Source organism: Aspergillus ambiguus (genome assembly GCF_047715705.1).
Source record: "Aspergillus ambiguus strain CBS 117.58 unplaced genomic scaffold BDV59scaffold_58, whole genome shotgun sequence".
Lineage (NCBI taxonomy): Eukaryota > Fungi > Ascomycota > Eurotiomycetes > Eurotiales > Aspergillaceae > Aspergillus > Aspergillus ambiguus.
Window position 1 is genome coordinate 40,484 of NW_027395571.1, and position 17,385 is coordinate 57,868.

Sequence of the window (17,385 nt, forward strand, 5' to 3'; positions counted from 1 at the left end):
TCATCATCATCGCCATGCCATGCATCTCCATCTACGCTATGTCGACGGGTACATGCGCCACAGGGACCCCGTTTAGTACGTCTGCCGTAGATAGTGCTACTAGTTCGAACGGAAGGCGCCCTTGCCGAGATACAATTGTCTTGAAGCAGATCTCCCCGAAAAAAAAATGGAGTAGATGGAGTCCTTCGGTGGTCGTTGCTCCAATCCTTCATCTCTTTCGGCTTCGGTTTTCGTGGTGATGCCCACTTGTCGGGACCACACCGACGGGAAGTTTCGGTTGTTGCGCTGGACTACTGGAGGATTGGTTCTTTCTCCGGTGTGTTTCAGGAGGTTACGCGAGACCGACATTATGTGTATCGTCTGATGTGTTTGTCTAACCTGCATGGCGGTGCTTCTGCCTCCATATCTTGATAGAATGGAGGAAGCCGGGGTAAATCACATGCTGCGGCCACATCGCAGATCTCTCTGGATTGCCCCGGATTCCTCTTGCCTCGGAATGGGAATTGCAAGAATACCATACGGGTATGCGGCTGTAAGCTGCACGTTCCAAGAAACGAGCCATCAACATTGGGAAAAGTCTAAAATTCAGCACTATGCGCATAGAGAAAAAGTCTGATGGAAAACCCGTATGTAACACCGGAGAAACGCACGGTCGATCCCGACGACGCCCGCCACAACCAACACCCGCCATCCATTAATTATGTACAACAGACTGAGGGAAAAAAAACTATTTCGTTGCTCTCATGTAACCCTGGCTGGGAAAAGGGCCAAAATAGTCATGATCGCGGCCGAACTCTCCTTGGCATCGGAGTCGAGCCCGCATGGGCCTTCAACAGACTCGTACTCTTCGCCGAACTACTGCCGAGGGTCGATGTCTTTCCGTGGATGGGAATATTACTGCCGACCTTCTTCGATACGGGAGTGCTGGTCCCCGTCAAATTGGCCTTAGGCGACTTCGGGGTGAGCTTCTTACGCTTTCCAGCTGGGCTCGTGGTGGTCGAGGCGTCGTCTGCAACAGGGGTTGCTGCAGGTGTTCCCAGCCGGCGCACACGCCGCGCCCGAGAGCTTGCAGTAGCAGGTGCAGTAGTTGATGCAGCCTCGACACCCTCATCACCAGTGTGAGGGGAGCTCCGCGAGCGAGTGGTGCGACTACTGGCTGCCTTTGTTTTATCTGCGGCGGTACCTTTGGCAGTCTTGGATTTTCCTCGTCGACTGGCGACGTCATTTGCAGGCTTGTCCCCTCCATCACGGACCGCATCCTCACCCTCGAACTGGACGAGACAGTCCTCGTTCCAGGACACCTGTTTTTTCGCATTCTTGGATCCCTGACGCTCAGGCTCTTTCTCAGCCGGCGGTGGCGCCTGCTTGGCCATATCGGCCAGCGCAAATTTCGGCAGCAGCGCATCCCCCTTATTCTGACGCGTGTTGCGACGGGTTGTCAGCGCCAGCTCCTGCGCTTCCGTCCGCTGAAGAAAGACAAATTCTGTCCCCTTTGCGCGACGGAGGGAGAAGGTATTGCGAACAGCTTTCGCGGCGGTGCTTGGTGCTGGCTTTTTGGCATTGCGATTCCTGGTGCTACGACGAGGACTGGCTGTGGCCTGCGGGCTAGGTTGTGCTTCGTCCTCGAGGTGAGGTTTTTTGGGGGACCCCTTGGATGGCGACAACTGCGTCTTCTGCGGAGACGGAGAATTGGTGTTGAGATCCTCCAAAGCCCGGCGTCGCTGCGGGGTCGGCATATCCGGCACCTCCAGCTCGTCGGCCTGGCTAGTATCTTTGGCGTCGGCTGGGACTTGCGCAATCGAGGCTGCAGCAGCTTTGGCCTCGCGTTTGGCCTTCGCCTTGGAAAGGAAATTGTTCAACAACTCGGCGTCCTCGCCGTCCAATGAACTGCGTAGTGCCGACCGGACCAGGGTTGACTCCTGTTCCGCCGTCAGGTCCTGCACAGGGGCTGTCGCAGTCACCGGGGACGAGGGCACGGTGTCCTTGTCACCCGCGGTGTTCTGTCTCGCGGTCGATGCGATGGTTTGGTTCTGTTGTGCCTCGCCTATGAGATCACACTGGCGATCATTTGCCAACGCCACTGCATCGCCGGCTTCTTCCTCTGCACCCACGATACCAGTAGATCCAACGGTTTGCGCGCGTCCAGGACTGACGAAATCAAACGTAAACTCGGAAGTGACGATATCGGTGGGGGTTCTTATATTTGATGCACCCGCCGTCATGCCGCCGGCTTGGCCATGTAGCGTGCGGCGATAGGCTGGTTCCGACGCCAGTCTCGTGAGCGTGTCCGGGGTAAAACTTGGGGATTCGTCGTCCTCTGCGAGATTCTGCGTGACTGCGGCATCTGACGTGGTCGTCTCCCTGACGGTTCTATCGTTGGCAAAACTGTTATCTGCGACATCCATAGGCTCGGAGTCGGCCACGAACTCTCTATATTTCGCAGGAAGCTTGCCTAGGGGCCAGTTAGATATATGCGCAGATGCACCCCGGAGCAAGCAGGCGGGAGCTCCGGGGGCAGGGGGTTCGGGAAATGTACTGACGTCGTCGTCCCATGGTCTGCGACTCCCACTTGGTCTCCAAGAACGACCGACTGCGCAGCGTGTCATCCGTGCCATCGACCGACTGGGCATCTTCCAGCCCGAAGCACTGTCGCTTGACGCCCCGAAGGAAGCCAAAATTCCGCGACGTATTGATCTCCGTGGTGACCCCATCGTCCACGGCCTCCTGCTCGGCGAGGATCGACTGTTGGAGTTGCTTCATGCTATTGAACGAGGACCGGAAGCGTTTCCACACCTTGCGCGACTTGGAGCGGGCCATGTAGGCGGTTGACGGCTTACGCTCCCAGGCACGTGGCGCGGGTCGGTTGCTCTTGACGGGCGTGAAGCGGAATCGCTCGTCTTGTAGTTCGAGTTGGTGGTTCGCAAGGGAACTGGGTTGGCGCGACCAGTTAGTAACTGCGCATGCGATGTGTAATCTGTAGACACGATGCGAACGAAAAAGCCACGCGACTGTAATGGTCGTCTTTCCCGATCCTGTTTTTCCCTGTCTCTCTATGGAATGCGAAAGAGAGTCCCACACTCACCATGACTGAAGGGATGAGGGTATCCCTACTTGGATCGCAGGGTGCTCGTTTCTGGACATGATTTTCTCGATCAGGAGGTCAGGAATGGGCGTAGTTGACGTCAAAGTGAGCGGAAACCGCCAGCTTTCTAGCTGGATTGGGCGTTGATATCGATGTAATCGGGTAAAACAGACACAAGGTAAGAGATATCATCAGAGACGCGTGGAGGGACCGATACGAGTGTACGCGATGCTGGTGTTGTGGTGGTGAGTCCGCAGTAGGGAGTTCTGCCACAATAAAGAAAGTCGTTGGAGCGGGTCCGTTGCTGTGCCAACGCCCGGCCAACATGCTAAGAGTGTGAACGCCGTTGACGGGATCCAACTTTCAATAGAGCCTGCAAATCAGCAATTGCCGTGTTCGGCGTGGACATCTAGTGGATTTCCCTATCCTTGTCCCTGTTTGAGCTTACTGTTGCGAGCGCATCTTACGCCAAGATACCGTATCCATTTGAATCCTTTGGATAGGGCCCACGCAGAAACATAAGATCCGTACAAAAAACTTATGCTATTCAACATCTTGTATGTGATGGCTGGGCAACACACCCATCCAATAATCATTCATAATCTCATAAATCATGCCAGGCTGCAGTATGCTGAACCGCGATACGAAAGAAAGACAATCCCCAGTAGACTCCACCAACACCAGACGACGATACGGAGTAAATCATAGCAGCTGTTCTTTCATATCTCTTTCATCAAACGGATCGCCGAATTCATCTAAAAGATCGTTAGCCGTTACATCGTGAAGGAGACAATGGCCTGTTATGATATAGCCAGGCCAGCATGTGATGTCAAGAAAACTCCGACAATCCGCCAAACAAAACGCAGCAGAATATGAGTCCAAGAAGGCATAAGACTCACCCAGGCTGAAACCCTGATCCACCACATACTCCATCGACCGTTGGTACTCCTCTTCTGCGCGCTTCGTCATCCACGACGGCAGCTTCTGTTGTTGTGCCCCAGCAGATGTCATGGCCTCAGTCGCCGCCTCGGCCATGCTCATTCCCTGTCCCATAATCCCGCGGATATCCATCGACATGGGCTGCGTCTGTGATCCGGGAGGAGATAGCTCGGAAGCAGCTCCCGCGAACTGGGAGCGGGGAATGGTGTTGGTGGGAGTGCGGGCCCCGGCTGGGGAGTCTTCGAACGGGAGGTTATGCGTGGATTCAGGGGAGGAAGCCATTTGCGAGTCGCCGTCGGGGTCTGATGTCGGGTCCGCGTTAGACGATGATGCGGGGAGATGATGGGATGTGCTGGGGAGGGGGTGTATGGAGCGGTATACCGGTAGTCATAATGATGGCGGAACCTTCAGGCGCGACGTAGCTGATTGAAGAATAGGGATAGATCCTAGCAAGAGGGAAAGGGGGCCTTTCGAGTAATACGGAGAAGACTTGAAACCGTAGGTGTATGATGGATCGATGGTGGTCGGGATTCAGGCACCGCGAGGCAGAAACCTTAACTAAGCAGACCGGGGACAACGATTTTCCTTCCCCATCAGTTCGTTCATGATTCTCTCCCTCTGCAACTTCATGAAGACGGACTGCGTCGCTCTTTCGTGTCCCTCTACACCACGCCCCCTATAGAATTGCCTGTGTTCCGTCCACCGTCCGTTTAGATACAACGCCCACACTCTCTCGGACTCCGTCGCTTTTCTCTCATTGTCTCTCAAAAAAACTTCGATTCTTTCATCATGAGCGCAAACCCCTCTACGAGAGCCTCCGATGCCTGGGAGCAAGACTGGGAGCAACAAGCGGATGTACGACTCTTTCCTCCCCTATTTTCAACAAGTTAAACGCCAACTGCTGTTTCCTTTACCTCCGCGCGTTGTATCGCGCTATATTCGGACGTTGTATATCTGACCAACTACAGAAACTCGCCTCGGATCCAACCCCGCCTCCAGCTGAGAAGAAAGTCTCCTCAAAGGTCACCAAGGCACAAAGACGGGCACAACAGGCCGAATTCAACCGACAGTTATGGGCGGAAGCGTACGTGATCGCCCTCCGGACTCTCTCTATCCCTGCCTATTCTGCATGACACTGTCCTCGCTGACAGAGTGATGCTTGTAGAGAATCGCCCCAGACTTTTCACTTCCTCGAGGCCCGTTCCAATGTCCCACTCAAACAAGATTTCAAGCCCGCTGTTACTCTTCTCAGTCGCAATCCACAATCGCGCCAATCGTCCGCCGTAGACGCCACCGCCGCAGGGGTCGGCCGTTTGGGATTGGCATCGAAAGATGAAGACTCAGAGGACGATAGTAAGGCACCCGAGCCGACACCTGAGGAACGTCAAGCCATTGCGTTGCGCAACCTCGAAGAGAAGCAACGGAAATATGAGGAAGTGCGGGAGAGACTGTTTGGAAGTCCCTCGGGCACTACCTCGGGTGCATCATCACCCCGGAGCGCAACACCGCCCAAGCAGAATGAAGGTCGAGGCAAGGGAAAGAACCGTGGCAACGGGAGGGACAACAATAACAGAGACAAGAGGGATGCTTCCGCGGCGTCTTCCAAATCAAGACAACTCTATGATCCGGGCTCTCCCGCCAGATCAAATTCAGGCTTCGGCCAAAGAAATGACCAGCAACACCCACGCCAGCCGTATCGAACACCGCGAGGCCCAGATTCCAGCGGAAGAGGTGGCTTCCGTGGGAACAGAGGTGCAAGAACGTCCTAAAAAGATGGTCCCGGCCTACGGTACGGAATTGATGGGTCTGCCGATGGCTCAAATGCACTTGGGTCACGATGGCAGGTGATTTGTGAGAATCCTGCGCCGGAGTCAAAGCCGCGTGCGGGGACAAGCCCTAGTGGACCAAACACGTCGCGCACCACAAACGCGGCGCAAAGCGATCAAGGAAGACCTCTCCCAGAGTTGATCGCATTCGCGACCTGGGATGTGTTTGGGCGGTTCTCTGACCAAGTGTTAGTGAATTGCAGTTAAACTTCACGAAAGTGAACCTACGAGCATATCGCTCATAACTATCCAAATAGAGCTCATCGGTACTTGTTGTTGCCTTGACATGCTCATTCGTTTCGATTGCGGTAACCCAGGTGGCCCACCGACTACCGCGTTCGGGTTTTGGCCAACCACGATAGGGATTCAAGACACGGCTCAATCGAATAATCCAAGGAGCCACCTGGACGTCGACAAAGGAGAGATTGGGCCCCAGGAAGTAGGGGCCTTGCGCATCAGCGGCAGTTACTAGCGTATGAAACGCATCGCCCAGCTCTGTCGCGTTTTCAACCTGTTTCTGCTCGTCTTGTTCCTGGAGCAGTCGGTAAAAGTTGGGAACAATATGACGATTGATCTGGCCTTGTAAGTTTACAAAAGCAGCAAAGGGATCTCATCCTTCTGAAGACTTACGAAGTCTGCCCATAATCGGCAATGCGCGCGCACTTTCGGTTCTCCTACGGGGAGGAGTGCTGGGCCGGTATTCAGATCCTCAAGCTAGTCGAACTTGTCAGATTTTTGAACGGTCTTAGAGATCTTGGTTGGTGGGGAGGGAGGGGGGTTATAACGCGCATACATATTCCATCAAAACGGAACTCTCGTATGAACCCCAATTGCCATGGCGCAAGGCAGGGACTAGCCCCCTTGGATTCACTTCCAGCAGGGATGCGGGCTTCTTATATGGGTCTATCTCAATATATTGATAAGGAATGCCTTTGGCTTCCAGGGAAATCCACACGCGTTGGACGAAGGGACTGACCGGGGTTAGTCCTCTAGACCGACATGACACATTGTGCTGGGTTAGTCTGCACCCACCAAAAGCAGCTTCCATACAGCTTGAGTTCATTCTCTTGCGAATGCTTTTCAACGGTCACGGCAGCTAATCCCGTGGCCTTGGTGTGGTACGTTTTCTGAACGGATTGGCTTTGGGCGGACATTGCTCTGGTCTTATGGGCAGAACGAGTTAGGATCAGGAATAGGAATATAACAATGATTGAATGGAGATCTGCCTGGATCAACGGCGGCGGTGCGATTAAGGGGCAAGAAGAGGATGGAAGTGGTGGAAGCGGGGAAAATATAAGGACGGCGGGGATTTATCAGAAGTGACGTAAGGCTGGGCACAACGGGGGTAAACAATCGCCAGCGACTTACCGCAGTCAACGGGTTTCTTCGCTCTCGCGCCTCCTTCAAGAGATATCGCTGAACACTATTCTTCTTCACGCGGTCGCTCTCCTCCAGGGTATGTCGATGCCCTCCGCTTACCCCATCGTTCTTCCCATTCGCACCATTCCCGTTCACCCGCTGGATTGTAAAAAACCGCTGTCCGTTGGCGCCTGGGTGACCCGCTGGTAAGGGCGGATTTGGCGTCAGGACGCCGAACGGTTGATTTTCACGCGTCGCAGATGCCAGTGCACCAGGTATAGGGGCATGTGACGCAGCATATAATGGGTTCGCGCCGGGCAGCGACTCCACCGAGAGGACCGACTCTGATCGATTCCCGTCCGTCTCGGGGCCTGTCGTGGCGGCGTACCCTGGGAAGTATTCGGTGATCTTGATCTTGACGTCACAGAGGTCGCGCTGACGGGCGGTGCGCTTCCGTTTCTTTTTGTTCGGGTCGTCTGACTTGGGCGTGCCTGGAGGTCGTCCCTTGAGTCTGCAGTCCCAGTAGTGGGAGACGAGGGGTTTGCGTTTGTAGTGCTGGGTCGAGCGGTGCGAGTAGATATTATCCACGTGCGGGAAGTAGGTTCGGAATCTGAATTCATGGCGGTTAGATATGCATTATTGCGGACGGGGCATCGCGTCGCTTGAAAACATACTGGTCCTCACTGAGAACGATCGTCTCGTCGACATGGAATAGCTTGTCCCTCCATGCGTCCAGGTCAGGCGGGTCGAGTATGGAGGCGATATCGCGAAGATATCCGCCGTTTTTCGCGGAGAAGATCGACGCCTCGGTTTGTTTCGGTGGACCTTGTTGCGCTGGGGCTTCGTGAGACTGGATTTGTTTAGGTTAGTTGTTAGTTGTGTGATATGATGGGTACGTTTTCCGAATCGCTAGCACGGATGACCCATGGCGTTGCTGCTTCGTTGGGGATCCTTACCACGAAGCTGGTATAGGGAGATCCTTGGAGTTCCCTCTGCGTAAAGGCGGAGGGGTCTTCGTTTAGATGGTTCACCGCCGACCGGAGACTCTGCAATGACTGCGCATCGGAAGGGTCGATTGGATGAGAAGACGACTGGGCCTGGATATGGCGTAATTGAGTCTGCTCGTGGGATTGTTGATTGTGCGGAAGATGATGCTGTTCGTGTCGCGCAGCCAACGTGGACGCGTCTCCAGCGACGCATGAAAGTGAGTCCGACTGGAATGCACGGGGGATCTCCGTGGGATCCAGGAGATCCGGGTTGTCCATCGCATGGACCGTGAAAAGGAGTTGACGTTGGGGTTGGTTTTACTGTTTGTAGATGGGAGGAGGAAGGGATGCTGCTTTTGAGGGGAAGTCGGGGAAAAAGGCGGGGAGTTGAAGCGGCGGGAACTGCCGGCTACATTGATGGGCTCGATCAGTATGGACTACCTACTACCTAGTAGTATCTTCCATTCATTTCATCACCAATAGGTACATACTGCACATGCCGTCAACTAGTCTTCCAACATCTGTACGATACTGGTCACTGTACTATGTCGCTTTCCACCCATAACCCCTCATAGCCCGTCCTCCTCAACACTATGTTCAGTATACATGCGCAAACTGTACTTGGCGAAGGCACTCCGCGCCCGAATGACCCTTCCAAACCGTGCAAATAAAGGTGGTACTATACAGAATACTGTTGCGAGTCCCGCCAGCACTGACACTGCTAGATTGTTCCCGATCCCCGTAAACATGGGCGTAGAGATAAGCGGTAGTATCGCGGAGAGCAGTGCACGGACGAGACTGAGAGCTGCCAGGCCACTGGCTGCATAGCTGAGATAGCTGTCGGTGAGGTAGCCTCCCAAGACGTAGTCTATTTCGTTGAGTGAGTAGCCAATCAATACCAGAGCGATAACCGACACGATCCAATGCACATTCGTCACCCCTGGCGGGATGGTCCAAGCATAGATCCAAAGAGCCGCCGCTAGAATAGGTGTCCCGATACTGAACCCAGTCAACTTGTGCTCCGGCACCAATGTGTGGCCTTGACGTCGGTGCTTGTCGATGACACGCAGATCGATATAGCGGGTGGATAAGCCCGCCAGGATGCCAATCCCTAGCGCTACAAAAGGGAGGCACGACTGTTTTGAGTTGAACCCGAAGGCCTCGTAAATTGGAGGTAATGCCTCCGTAAATAGGTATACCAGCGCAACCGCAATCCCACTCATGAATGACACAACAAAGACGATCAGCTCCGTGAAAAGAAGGCGAACAGGTCGGCCTAAGGCGACACGCACAAAAGTCCGCAGGTCTGGCGTCCTGTCGGGATCGAACGCCTGCAGAGTCTCTATGCCGGTAATCTTACGCAGAGTTGAAACCTCCTGAGCTAGTAGCAGCGAAGGACGGGACTCGCGAATAGTCAACAGGAGGAATGCGAGAACCCCTGTCACCATCGTGGCCACATAGAACACCCATCTCCTAATCAACTTGTCAGCCATAGTCGTGATACTTCGTCGGTACTACCAAACATACCATCCTAGGTCCTCTGTGATGAATGTGGATAATATGGGGCCGAGCACCAAGGCGAAGTTGGATGCAATGGCCCATACACAAATCAGCCAAACACGATCCCTCGAATTATACATGTCTTCGATACTACCAACCACCACAGTCGTTGGGATAGACGAGACAAATCCGCTCACAAATCGGCCTACAATGACACCGATCAAAGAAGGGACAGCAGCCACAATAGCACAGGAGATGCTATACAGAGCCGAGCTAGCAACATAGAGATTCTTGCGCCCAAACGATTCCGAGTATGGAGGTAGTAGAATGGCACCAATTCCTTGACCCAATAAATATCTAGTAGCGTCAGCCAATTGTACCAATCTGCATGGATATGCGAATGACAAACAGGGACACGAAGATGAAGATAGCCAGCTCTCTCGGAATATCGAATTCGTGGAGCGCGTCGGTGGCAGTCGTTGACTAGATAATCCAGCGTTAGAGTGTGCTCAGAGTAAGGATATCCATATCAAAACAACAGAGAAACGTACACCAGAAGTGCTGATGGCAGTACTATACATTGCGCGTTAGCGGACCTGTTCCATCGACTACTGTGCCCGAAACAGCTGAACTCACGTAAAAAGCTCCAGGAAAATTATCAAGAAAGTGTCGTAGAGCTTCCGAGATCGGTTCCAGTTGCGTGGGTGTCGTCGGTTTCCTTTGGCCCATTGGACGTGAAACCCATCTGATGCCACTTGCAGCCCTAACTGCTCCAGACTTGGATCTAGGGTAGCTTTGTCTGTTCCAAAGTGAGACATACAAATGTCTGACATCTTACCGCTTATCCGGTCGTTCATTCTATAGATGGTAGCACTCAGAGAACGAAGTAAAACATGGAGAGACACGGAGATCCAGGAGCCGGAAATCTCCAACGCTCATATCGTGTCTGATGCAGCTTACGACATCGTCTTAAATCTAAAGCCGCAGACCAACGAGAGAATTTCTGAGCGATAAAGTACGCCGTACGTACCAGCTGACAAACTTTCGAGTAGAATGTAAAGGGGCCCAGTCGAGGTGCAGATCTCCACCCAAATGCAGGCCAACTGCCTCTATCCCCGCTGAACTCCTTGGACAGCAGTCGTCGTAGTCGACTTCCAAGACCTTTAGTGTGCTAGTGATACAATCGAAATTTCCTTCAACGTAGAATGAGACTGGCAGTGGTATTCCTGGCCAGTAGTGGCGCTTGTCTTCCTGGTCGGTGGCCACATCGTCTCTCGACACGGCGTTCCACGATCCACATTCCTAACAGCGGGCGACTCATTCGCTTAGCGGTCGTAGCCTCCACGGTGATCCCTAAGCCAGAATATCCCTTCCTTACCTACGCTGCGTTTATCAGGCGTTTGCGGGCCAACCATAGTCACGCGTCGAGACCTTCCTGCAGCAGACCTGGAATCCCGGACCTGGTATCCAGCGGAGAAACGGCAAGATATCTCGAGGTTTATGTCTCGTACTGGGCCTATGCAGGTAATTCGCTCTCAATTAGGCTATTCGGGCTATAATTAATACCACGTGCCTTGTCTAAAAGAGAAATTCGGAGATGTAATGATAGAGGTCATGATGCATGTCCACTCAGATAATCAGACATAGTCAGAAACATAAATTGTTCTTCAAGAAAGAGACTGCTATGTATAGTACCTGTACATTGGAGCTGAATATCCATATCACATGCCATGCCCGGACTTCCCATGTCGTAGCACCAAGGAGCCAGCTGCTGTTCTGCTCCAGTCGTCGTCTTGCCGAGGTTACTTGTTGCCATTATACGCCAACAAGTTAGGGCTACCAGAAAGATTGCTGACCACACCACGAGTCGCCAGCTCCTTTATACGGTCAGTGACTGCCTTCGGGCTGTCAAGGCTCTCCAGAGACATCAAATAGATAGATAGGCCGACGACATGAGGTGTGGCCATGGAGGTGCCAGAAATGGAGTTGGTGGCAGTATTGGAACCGATCCAGGCCGACAGGATATTCTTCCCCGGAGCAAAGATATCCACTACAGAGCCATAGTTGGAGAACGAGGCACGGGTGTTATTTGAATCGATAGCTGCAACGGTGATTGCATTAGGGGCAGAAGCCGGGCTTGTGCCAGAGGCATCGGTCTATTGGTACAAGAGTCAATCAGTAAGTGGAGTCCACAGTTCAATGACGACAGGGGAGGGATTTGGAACGCACATTCTCATTACCGGCGGCAACAATGGAAAGGACCCCCTCGCTGAAAGCGTTCTCGACAGCATTATTAAAGGCCTCAGAGTATCCACCTCCTAAATAGTTGCGTCAACCACGTCCATCCATACATGTTCCAACCATGTCATTCATAGGGACAGGTGAATGTCATACCAAGGCTCATGTTGATCGCTGCCTTTCCAGTGCGCTTCTTCGACACAATGTCGTTGGCCGCCCAGTTGAAGCCGTCGAGGATGATGGAGGTGCTACTCGATTCGCCGATGAAGACTTTCACCGATAACAGATTCGCCTTCTTCGCCACTCCATATGTTTTCCCTCCAATGGTACCAGAAACATGGGTTCCATGGCCGACGCCATCAACATGTTCGCCTCCAGCAGCATTATATGCCAGGCTAGCACGGCCCTCAAATTCCTCGTGATCAATGTTGATACCGGTATCGACGACATAGGCATAGGTGCCTTCACCACCGTTGGTGTCATAAACATACTCCGTGCTTGGCTGGCCCTTGTGAGAGATGCTTCCCAAGCCCCAGGGAGCGTCTGACTGGGTAGTAAGGTCAAATAGATGCCAGATCTGGTCTTTCTCGACTGCAGCGACCTGCCCGTTTGTTACATACCAAGCCTCGCTTCCTTTCTCTGTGTAATACCCAGGGAGACGCGTGACATACCTCTTCGCGGTTGCGGATTTGTTCAATAGTCTCATCATCGAAGGATCCTGAATAAGCGGTGAACTTATTGATCTTGAAGTTCCTTTCGATGCCAATAGGAAGGTCTTCCTCAGCGTCACGGCGCTCCAAGCTGCGCTTATGAACATCGGTCGCCCACGCGGTGTGTTTGTCAATCGCCGCTTGGTCGATGTCCGACTTCAAAGTGACAATATACTTTCCCGGAATAGTGACAGGGGCTCGACGGTGCGGTAAGGACGGAACGCCCAGCACAGCGGGAAGAATCGCTCCGAGGAGCAAAAGAGTACGCTTGATTGACTGCATGGTCAGGCGTGCGAAGTATCTTGCGGAATTGAGCTAGGCTGGAGAATATTTCAACGGTGGCTCGATGATAGGAGGAAGGGAAATGGAGCGAGGCAGAAGCACCATTTATACCCTTCACGGGAGCATTTCCATTCACTGGACTAGCTATCCACCAAGCATTAATTCACTCGGTTGTATAGGAGGACAAGGATTCGGGTGTACCCTAGAGTGTGGCCCAAACTCACAGGGTGACATTGCATCCTCAGACGACTCTATTGTGCTCCGTCGGGCATAGCACTGCGATTGGAAAGGGCGTGAGTAAACAAATGCGGACCATGACGACTATCAACGCGGAGTCCGGCTGATCTCCAAAGATGCTCATAGGCTATTGATAGAATCTGCACGCATGGTTATCAAAGACATTCTTCTGACCAAGGCTGAGGCCCCAGGTCGAACCTTGGCAACCGACATCCATTACGACGTTCTACCTTCATCAAGGAAGCTAGACATGGACCGATACGCTTTCGCGCCGGATCTCACCATAAGAGGGCCACAACGGCTCAGCCAGGTAGATGTTCCCATCACGCAAACGAGCCATACAGAGGCGCGAGGAACTGGGACCTTGTCTACAGAGATCAATGTGACCTTAGTATTCTACACATCAAGGTTCTGATCAACTCACGCGCAATTCGCTGCTGCCCAGCGCCGTCTCTTGCCTATCATCGAAGAGTTCTCCATGATTGGATCAAATAAACGGCAGGAGGCCAGGGTACTTTTTTCTAGAACCTAGTCCATCAGCTGGGGACGGAGTGGTTGCGCGCATAGGGGTAATGAGCGATCTTAGTTAGTATGTCACAAGGCAATCTTGGAACGACAGTGTAGCCCTTTTTTAATCCAAGAGAGGCTTGTACAAACCGTGCTATTTGCGATAAGCGCTTTCCCGGAATCGGTTGGGCCAGGATAAGCCTTCTCTCGGTACCACCTTCATGAGACTCCTAGGCATGTGCCTCACCAAAAGTCTTCTGATGCCATCATGACCAACATGCATTCGCCATGTTTTATCCCCTCGGTCAGTCCCACTATGGGACCAGGATAAGCCGTCTTCCCCTTTGCCGTACCCAACATGAACAGTTAATTCCAAACTATGTTACGCGAGAAGTTGTCCGGAGATAACGATAGACCGATTCAGACAGGCAACAGACCAATCAAACGGTGCAACGCCGAATATGTCTGTCAGCCGTTAAAGCGCATCTCCGTAATGCAGCTGGTCTGACCACCGCCGGGCGTCCGAAGAACCAGTTGGCCAGGGCTTGGCAGCCAGGCACGAGCGGAAGTACCGAAATGGCGTGTAGTCCCGCGTTATCGGTGAAAACCAGAAGACGAAACCGAAAATCAATGTCATATTATGACTATACACGGTCAAGGGCCACGGTTAGGAGTGGTTATCCGCGAACATAATTGGCGAAAGAGAAGCTACTGGATGCATGATACCGATGCCATCTGCCCTCGGCATGTCTCGTGATACCTGCAGGAGGCGGCCTCACTGGACCATAACATTAATTAAAGCAGAAGAAAAAGGTTGCATTTGGCTCCACGCATGCGCCAGGTGGCATCTCATAGAGCCGATTAACTCTGCAGGCATGGACCGTGTGACGGAGGAAAAGATAGCATGGACTTGCGAGAGACTACGGAGCCCCGATCAATACCTACCATCATGACCGGGGTATGCATGTAGCTCGTTCATCGGAGAGCCCGTCGCCCCTATTCGTCTTGGCGAAGGCACTGGTCGTCGGGGCTCCGAGACATCCAAAACGATCGAGATTCACGCCTATGTGGATGAGGGGGATCACAGGCGACGTCTACTGTCGATCAACAATATAAATATATTAGGATGCCACCATCCTGAGCCGCCAAGAAGGCGGGTGGATGCCACGGCTCCTTTGCAGCCAAGAAATACAGAGAGAGAGAGAGCTTCAACCCCGCACCACTGGTGGATGGAAGCGCACCAAGAATTCCCACAGGTGGGAGGACTTCAGCCACCAGATAAGCAATAGCGTCCTCAACACGGAGCATATCACCAGATATCCTCCCAGGATAGTAACCAAGGACAGTAGACGATTCAATCAAGGCCCTTATCCAGGCCACTGAGGTTAATGCAACCTGCTATACACATCCATCCATTATAGCTCCTTGCCGCCCGCATGCTTCTTTGCTGCTTCTTTGTTCTTGAAGGGAAACCCGGCGGTTCGCTTATCTGCTCCTGTCTTCCGGCTGATCTTCCCACGGCTACTCGCAAAGAGCACACACCATAGCCCAACCGCTGCCACCGCAGAGGATCCGACTAATGCGACCGCAAAAACAGCCTTGCTGGTGGCCAGATACCATGTATATGCATAGACGGCTGAAGCGGCATGGAACGCGGATGTCACGGTCAGAGTGGGCACCGCATACGGCGCTTTGGGGTCAGATTCTTCCGCAGTAACTGGTTCAGACAATGTGGATGTCAATGGAATGGAGCCGGTCAACATTACGGTTAAGACCGCGATAGTGAGTAATCCAAATCCTAAACAGCGGGCAAGATAGATCTCTATATCTATTTGAAAGTTATTAGGATGGTGTATCTGTCATCTTTCGCGAAAAGAAACAAATTTATCTTATTCTCGTGCAAGCTGCTATCAGGAGCGAGAGAAAGGCGCGCACTTACCTGATGCGGGTCGGGTCTCATCAACTAGCATGGTCGTTATTAGCTTGGGTGCTGTCAACAGGGTCATACTTTGCAGTGACAGCCACCCAGCTGTTGTGTACGTGTATGCATAAAAGACCTGTACTGTTTGTCAGCACGATCCTGTGTTTGTAGGAGAATCAAGATAGTACATACATCCATGGTAAGTTCAATATAGATGTAGGATAAAATCTAGACAAGAACCGCCTATGTGGAGATTCGAGACAAAAAAAAATGTACATGAGGTAGCGAGCTGGAAGAAGATGGGATTCTGTCGACGTTTGAAGGAGAGCTGATTCGATGACATCATCTATTTGCCCTGTTTGCATCACTTCATAGATCTCAATGAACTACCTACATACTACTCTGTATCAAGAAGCAAAATACTTCCAATTTCATATATTTTGTCGTTGATGACAGTACTGGCTATATATTTACGTCACGGGTTATGTATGGCTCGTAGGGGCGGGATTGCCTCAACGACGCATCCCACAAACATTAACGCCGTTCACCATTCCACCAGGTCAATCCGAGTTTCAAAAACCCTGCTTGGATTTCCATTTGAACCGAACCATACAAATATGCTCGGAAAGGGAGTCTAGGATGGCGGTGTCATAAAACCGATTTTGGTCTTCCGGCACTCGTTTCTCGACCGGGAGATGCGATAGTACTTTCTCTTCTAGTTCCATATTATAGCGCGCAATTTTGCTGACCAACTTCGTATCCCACATTCCTTCCTGCTCAGGTTGCTGCGCGAGGAGGCTGATTGCTCGCCGGCGGATGAGGGGATGTGGGCACTTTCGTGCAGTGAAGTATAGCGCGGCAGATAAATGAGTCTCCAGGCTAAAGGGTGACTGGCGATCTTTCGGGCTGAGTTCACATATCTGATCAGCTATGTGTATAATCTTTTCAAACACATCATTATATTTGTCATAAACCATCTCGCCTGGTTCAAGGACAGAGCACAACCATGTGTGGAGAGTTTCTTCTCTTTTTTGGCTTTGCAGCTCTTGCCATGGCTCTGTTTGAGCATCTCCAGCTAGTCCTCATACTCACGATCGAGACTCAGTTGCTCTTGAGTATACCTTGTTCGTTCCATTACAGACAGCTCTTTCAGATGGCCGTAACCCACACGTTTCATGAACATCACGGATTTTATCATTATCCGGGTCAAGTATCTCTGGCTTGTGCAATATCAACAAATACAGGTTTCGATCCGTGTAGTTTTTGGGGCTCCAGTGGGGTCTCGTATGGGATCATTGGCCGTGCCCAGAAGGTAAGTTTAAGATTCATTCGATAGAAGAACCTCAACAGGTCCCTTGGTATGCTCAATGCAGCACCACTCTGCATAGCATTCTGTTCCGAGCGGGATAAGATTTGCAACCCAGCCTGTGCATGCTCGACTGCTTGGTTGAAATTTTTCTTCAGCATCTCCAGGCAGATAAATAAGCTACAGACGACCAATAATATACCTACCCGGGGCGGGAGATTTTCCAAGAGATGACGAATAGCTCTGTTGTATTGTTCCAATCAAACGCCACTGTTGCTTCACCTGAGCTTCCTGGCTGCAGGCGGCGGCGATGGGCAGCTGCGACGGCTGCAACCGCATGGCGAACTACCACCTGTGACTGACTGAGTTGGGGGAGGTGATAAAGCCATAGGTCGGAGTTGAAGAAACCCGATAGGGATCGGACCGTCTCCGTGCAAAATATATGGACGTATTCGCGTTCTTCCCGCGTGCCCGGAGCCAGCACCAGCGACG

At 52.3% G+C, this 17,385-nt stretch overlaps 10 protein-coding genes across 10 annotated transcripts; 2 read left to right on the plus strand and 8 right to left on the minus strand.

The window, feature by feature from the left end:
* Positions 1-570: 570 nt before the first annotated feature.
* On the minus strand, positions 571-3,404 carry BDV59DRAFT_188777 (uncharacterized protein). The gene is made up of 2 exons (XM_073691501.1): positions 2,541-3,404; positions 571-2,452 (listed from the first exon to the last, which is right to left on the minus strand). Exons 1-2 carry the CDS (start codon positions 2,815-2,817, stop codon positions 777-779), a joined length of 1,953 nt encoding a protein of 650 aa, XP_073543064.1. The 5' UTR covers positions 2,818-3,404; the 3' UTR covers positions 571-776.
* Positions 3,405-3,548: 144 nt separating this feature from the next.
* Positions 3,549-4,627, minus strand: BDV59DRAFT_188781 (uncharacterized protein). Its single transcript, XM_073691502.1, has 3 exons — positions 4,403-4,627; positions 3,982-4,323; positions 3,549-3,837 (listed from the first exon to the last, which is right to left on the minus strand). Exons 1-3 carry the CDS (start codon positions 4,410-4,412, stop codon positions 3,785-3,787), a joined length of 405 nt encoding a protein of 134 aa, XP_073543065.1. The 5' UTR covers positions 4,413-4,627; the 3' UTR covers positions 3,549-3,784.
* Positions 4,628-4,810: 183 nt separating this feature from the next.
* Positions 4,811-5,790, plus strand: BDV59DRAFT_196576 (uncharacterized protein; the record flags this gene model as incomplete). Its single annotated transcript, XM_073692732.1, has 3 exons — positions 4,811-4,876; positions 4,990-5,105; positions 5,187-5,790. The coding sequence occupies 3 exons, from the start codon at positions 4,811-4,813 to the stop codon at positions 5,788-5,790; spliced, it is 786 nt and encodes a 261-aa protein (XP_073543066.1).
* Positions 5,791-5,963: 173 nt separating this feature from the next.
* On the minus strand, positions 5,964-8,471 carry BDV59DRAFT_206229 (glutathione S-transferase family protein; the record flags this gene model as incomplete). Its single annotated transcript, XM_073694763.1, has 8 exons — positions 5,964-6,025; positions 6,076-6,421; positions 6,478-6,561; positions 6,641-6,818; positions 6,880-7,010; positions 7,216-7,816; positions 7,881-8,056; positions 8,163-8,471. 8 exons carry the CDS (start codon positions 8,469-8,471, stop codon positions 5,964-5,966), a joined length of 1,887 nt encoding a protein of 628 aa, XP_073543067.1.
* Positions 8,472-8,761: 290 nt separating this feature from the next.
* Positions 8,762-10,525, minus strand: BDV59DRAFT_206230 (putative MFS multidrug transporter; the record flags this gene model as incomplete). The annotated part of the gene is made up of 5 exons (XM_073694764.1): positions 8,762-9,665; positions 9,720-10,049; positions 10,102-10,175; positions 10,244-10,265; positions 10,329-10,525. 5 exons carry the CDS (start codon positions 10,523-10,525, stop codon positions 8,762-8,764), a joined length of 1,527 nt encoding a protein of 508 aa, XP_073543068.1.
* Positions 10,526-10,723: 198 nt separating this feature from the next.
* BDV59DRAFT_140522 (uncharacterized protein) lies at positions 10,724-11,402 on the plus strand. The gene is made up of 2 exons (XM_073687169.1): positions 10,724-11,335; positions 11,394-11,402. The coding sequence occupies exon 1, from the start codon at positions 10,898-10,900 to the stop codon at positions 11,249-11,251; it is 354 nt and encodes a 117-aa protein (XP_073543069.1). The 5' UTR covers positions 10,724-10,897; the 3' UTR covers positions 11,252-11,335; positions 11,394-11,402.
* A 4-nt stretch (positions 11,403-11,406) lies between these two features.
* On the minus strand, positions 11,407-13,019 carry BDV59DRAFT_140594 (S8 family peptidase). The gene is made up of 4 exons (XM_073687170.1): positions 12,602-13,019; positions 12,087-12,531; positions 11,922-12,010; positions 11,407-11,848 (listed from the first exon to the last, which is right to left on the minus strand). The coding sequence occupies exons 1-4, from the start codon at positions 12,920-12,922 to the stop codon at positions 11,495-11,497; spliced, it is 1,209 nt and encodes a 402-aa protein (XP_073543070.1). The 5' UTR covers positions 12,923-13,019; the 3' UTR covers positions 11,407-11,494.
* Positions 13,020-15,065: 2,046 nt separating this feature from the next.
* On the minus strand, positions 15,066-15,868 carry BDV59DRAFT_140487 (uncharacterized protein). Its single transcript, XM_073687168.1, has 3 exons — positions 15,780-15,868; positions 15,606-15,723; positions 15,066-15,494 (listed from the first exon to the last, which is right to left on the minus strand). Exons 1-3 carry the CDS (start codon positions 15,783-15,785, stop codon positions 15,082-15,084), a joined length of 537 nt encoding a protein of 178 aa, XP_073543071.1. The 5' UTR covers positions 15,786-15,868; the 3' UTR covers positions 15,066-15,081.
* A 254-nt stretch (positions 15,869-16,122) lies between these two features.
* Positions 16,123-16,678, minus strand: BDV59DRAFT_140620 (uncharacterized protein). Its single transcript, XM_073687172.1, has one exon. It carries the CDS (start codon positions 16,562-16,564, stop codon positions 16,160-16,162), a length of 405 nt encoding a protein of 134 aa, XP_073543072.1. The 5' UTR covers positions 16,565-16,678; the 3' UTR covers positions 16,123-16,159.
* Positions 16,679-17,314, minus strand: BDV59DRAFT_140619 (uncharacterized protein). The gene is made up of 2 exons (XM_073687171.1): positions 17,100-17,314; positions 16,679-17,026 (listed from the first exon to the last, which is right to left on the minus strand). The coding sequence occupies exons 1-2, from the start codon at positions 17,230-17,232 to the stop codon at positions 16,794-16,796; spliced, it is 366 nt and encodes a 121-aa protein (XP_073543073.1). The 5' UTR covers positions 17,233-17,314; the 3' UTR covers positions 16,679-16,793.
* Positions 17,315-17,385: the final 71 nt, after the last annotated feature.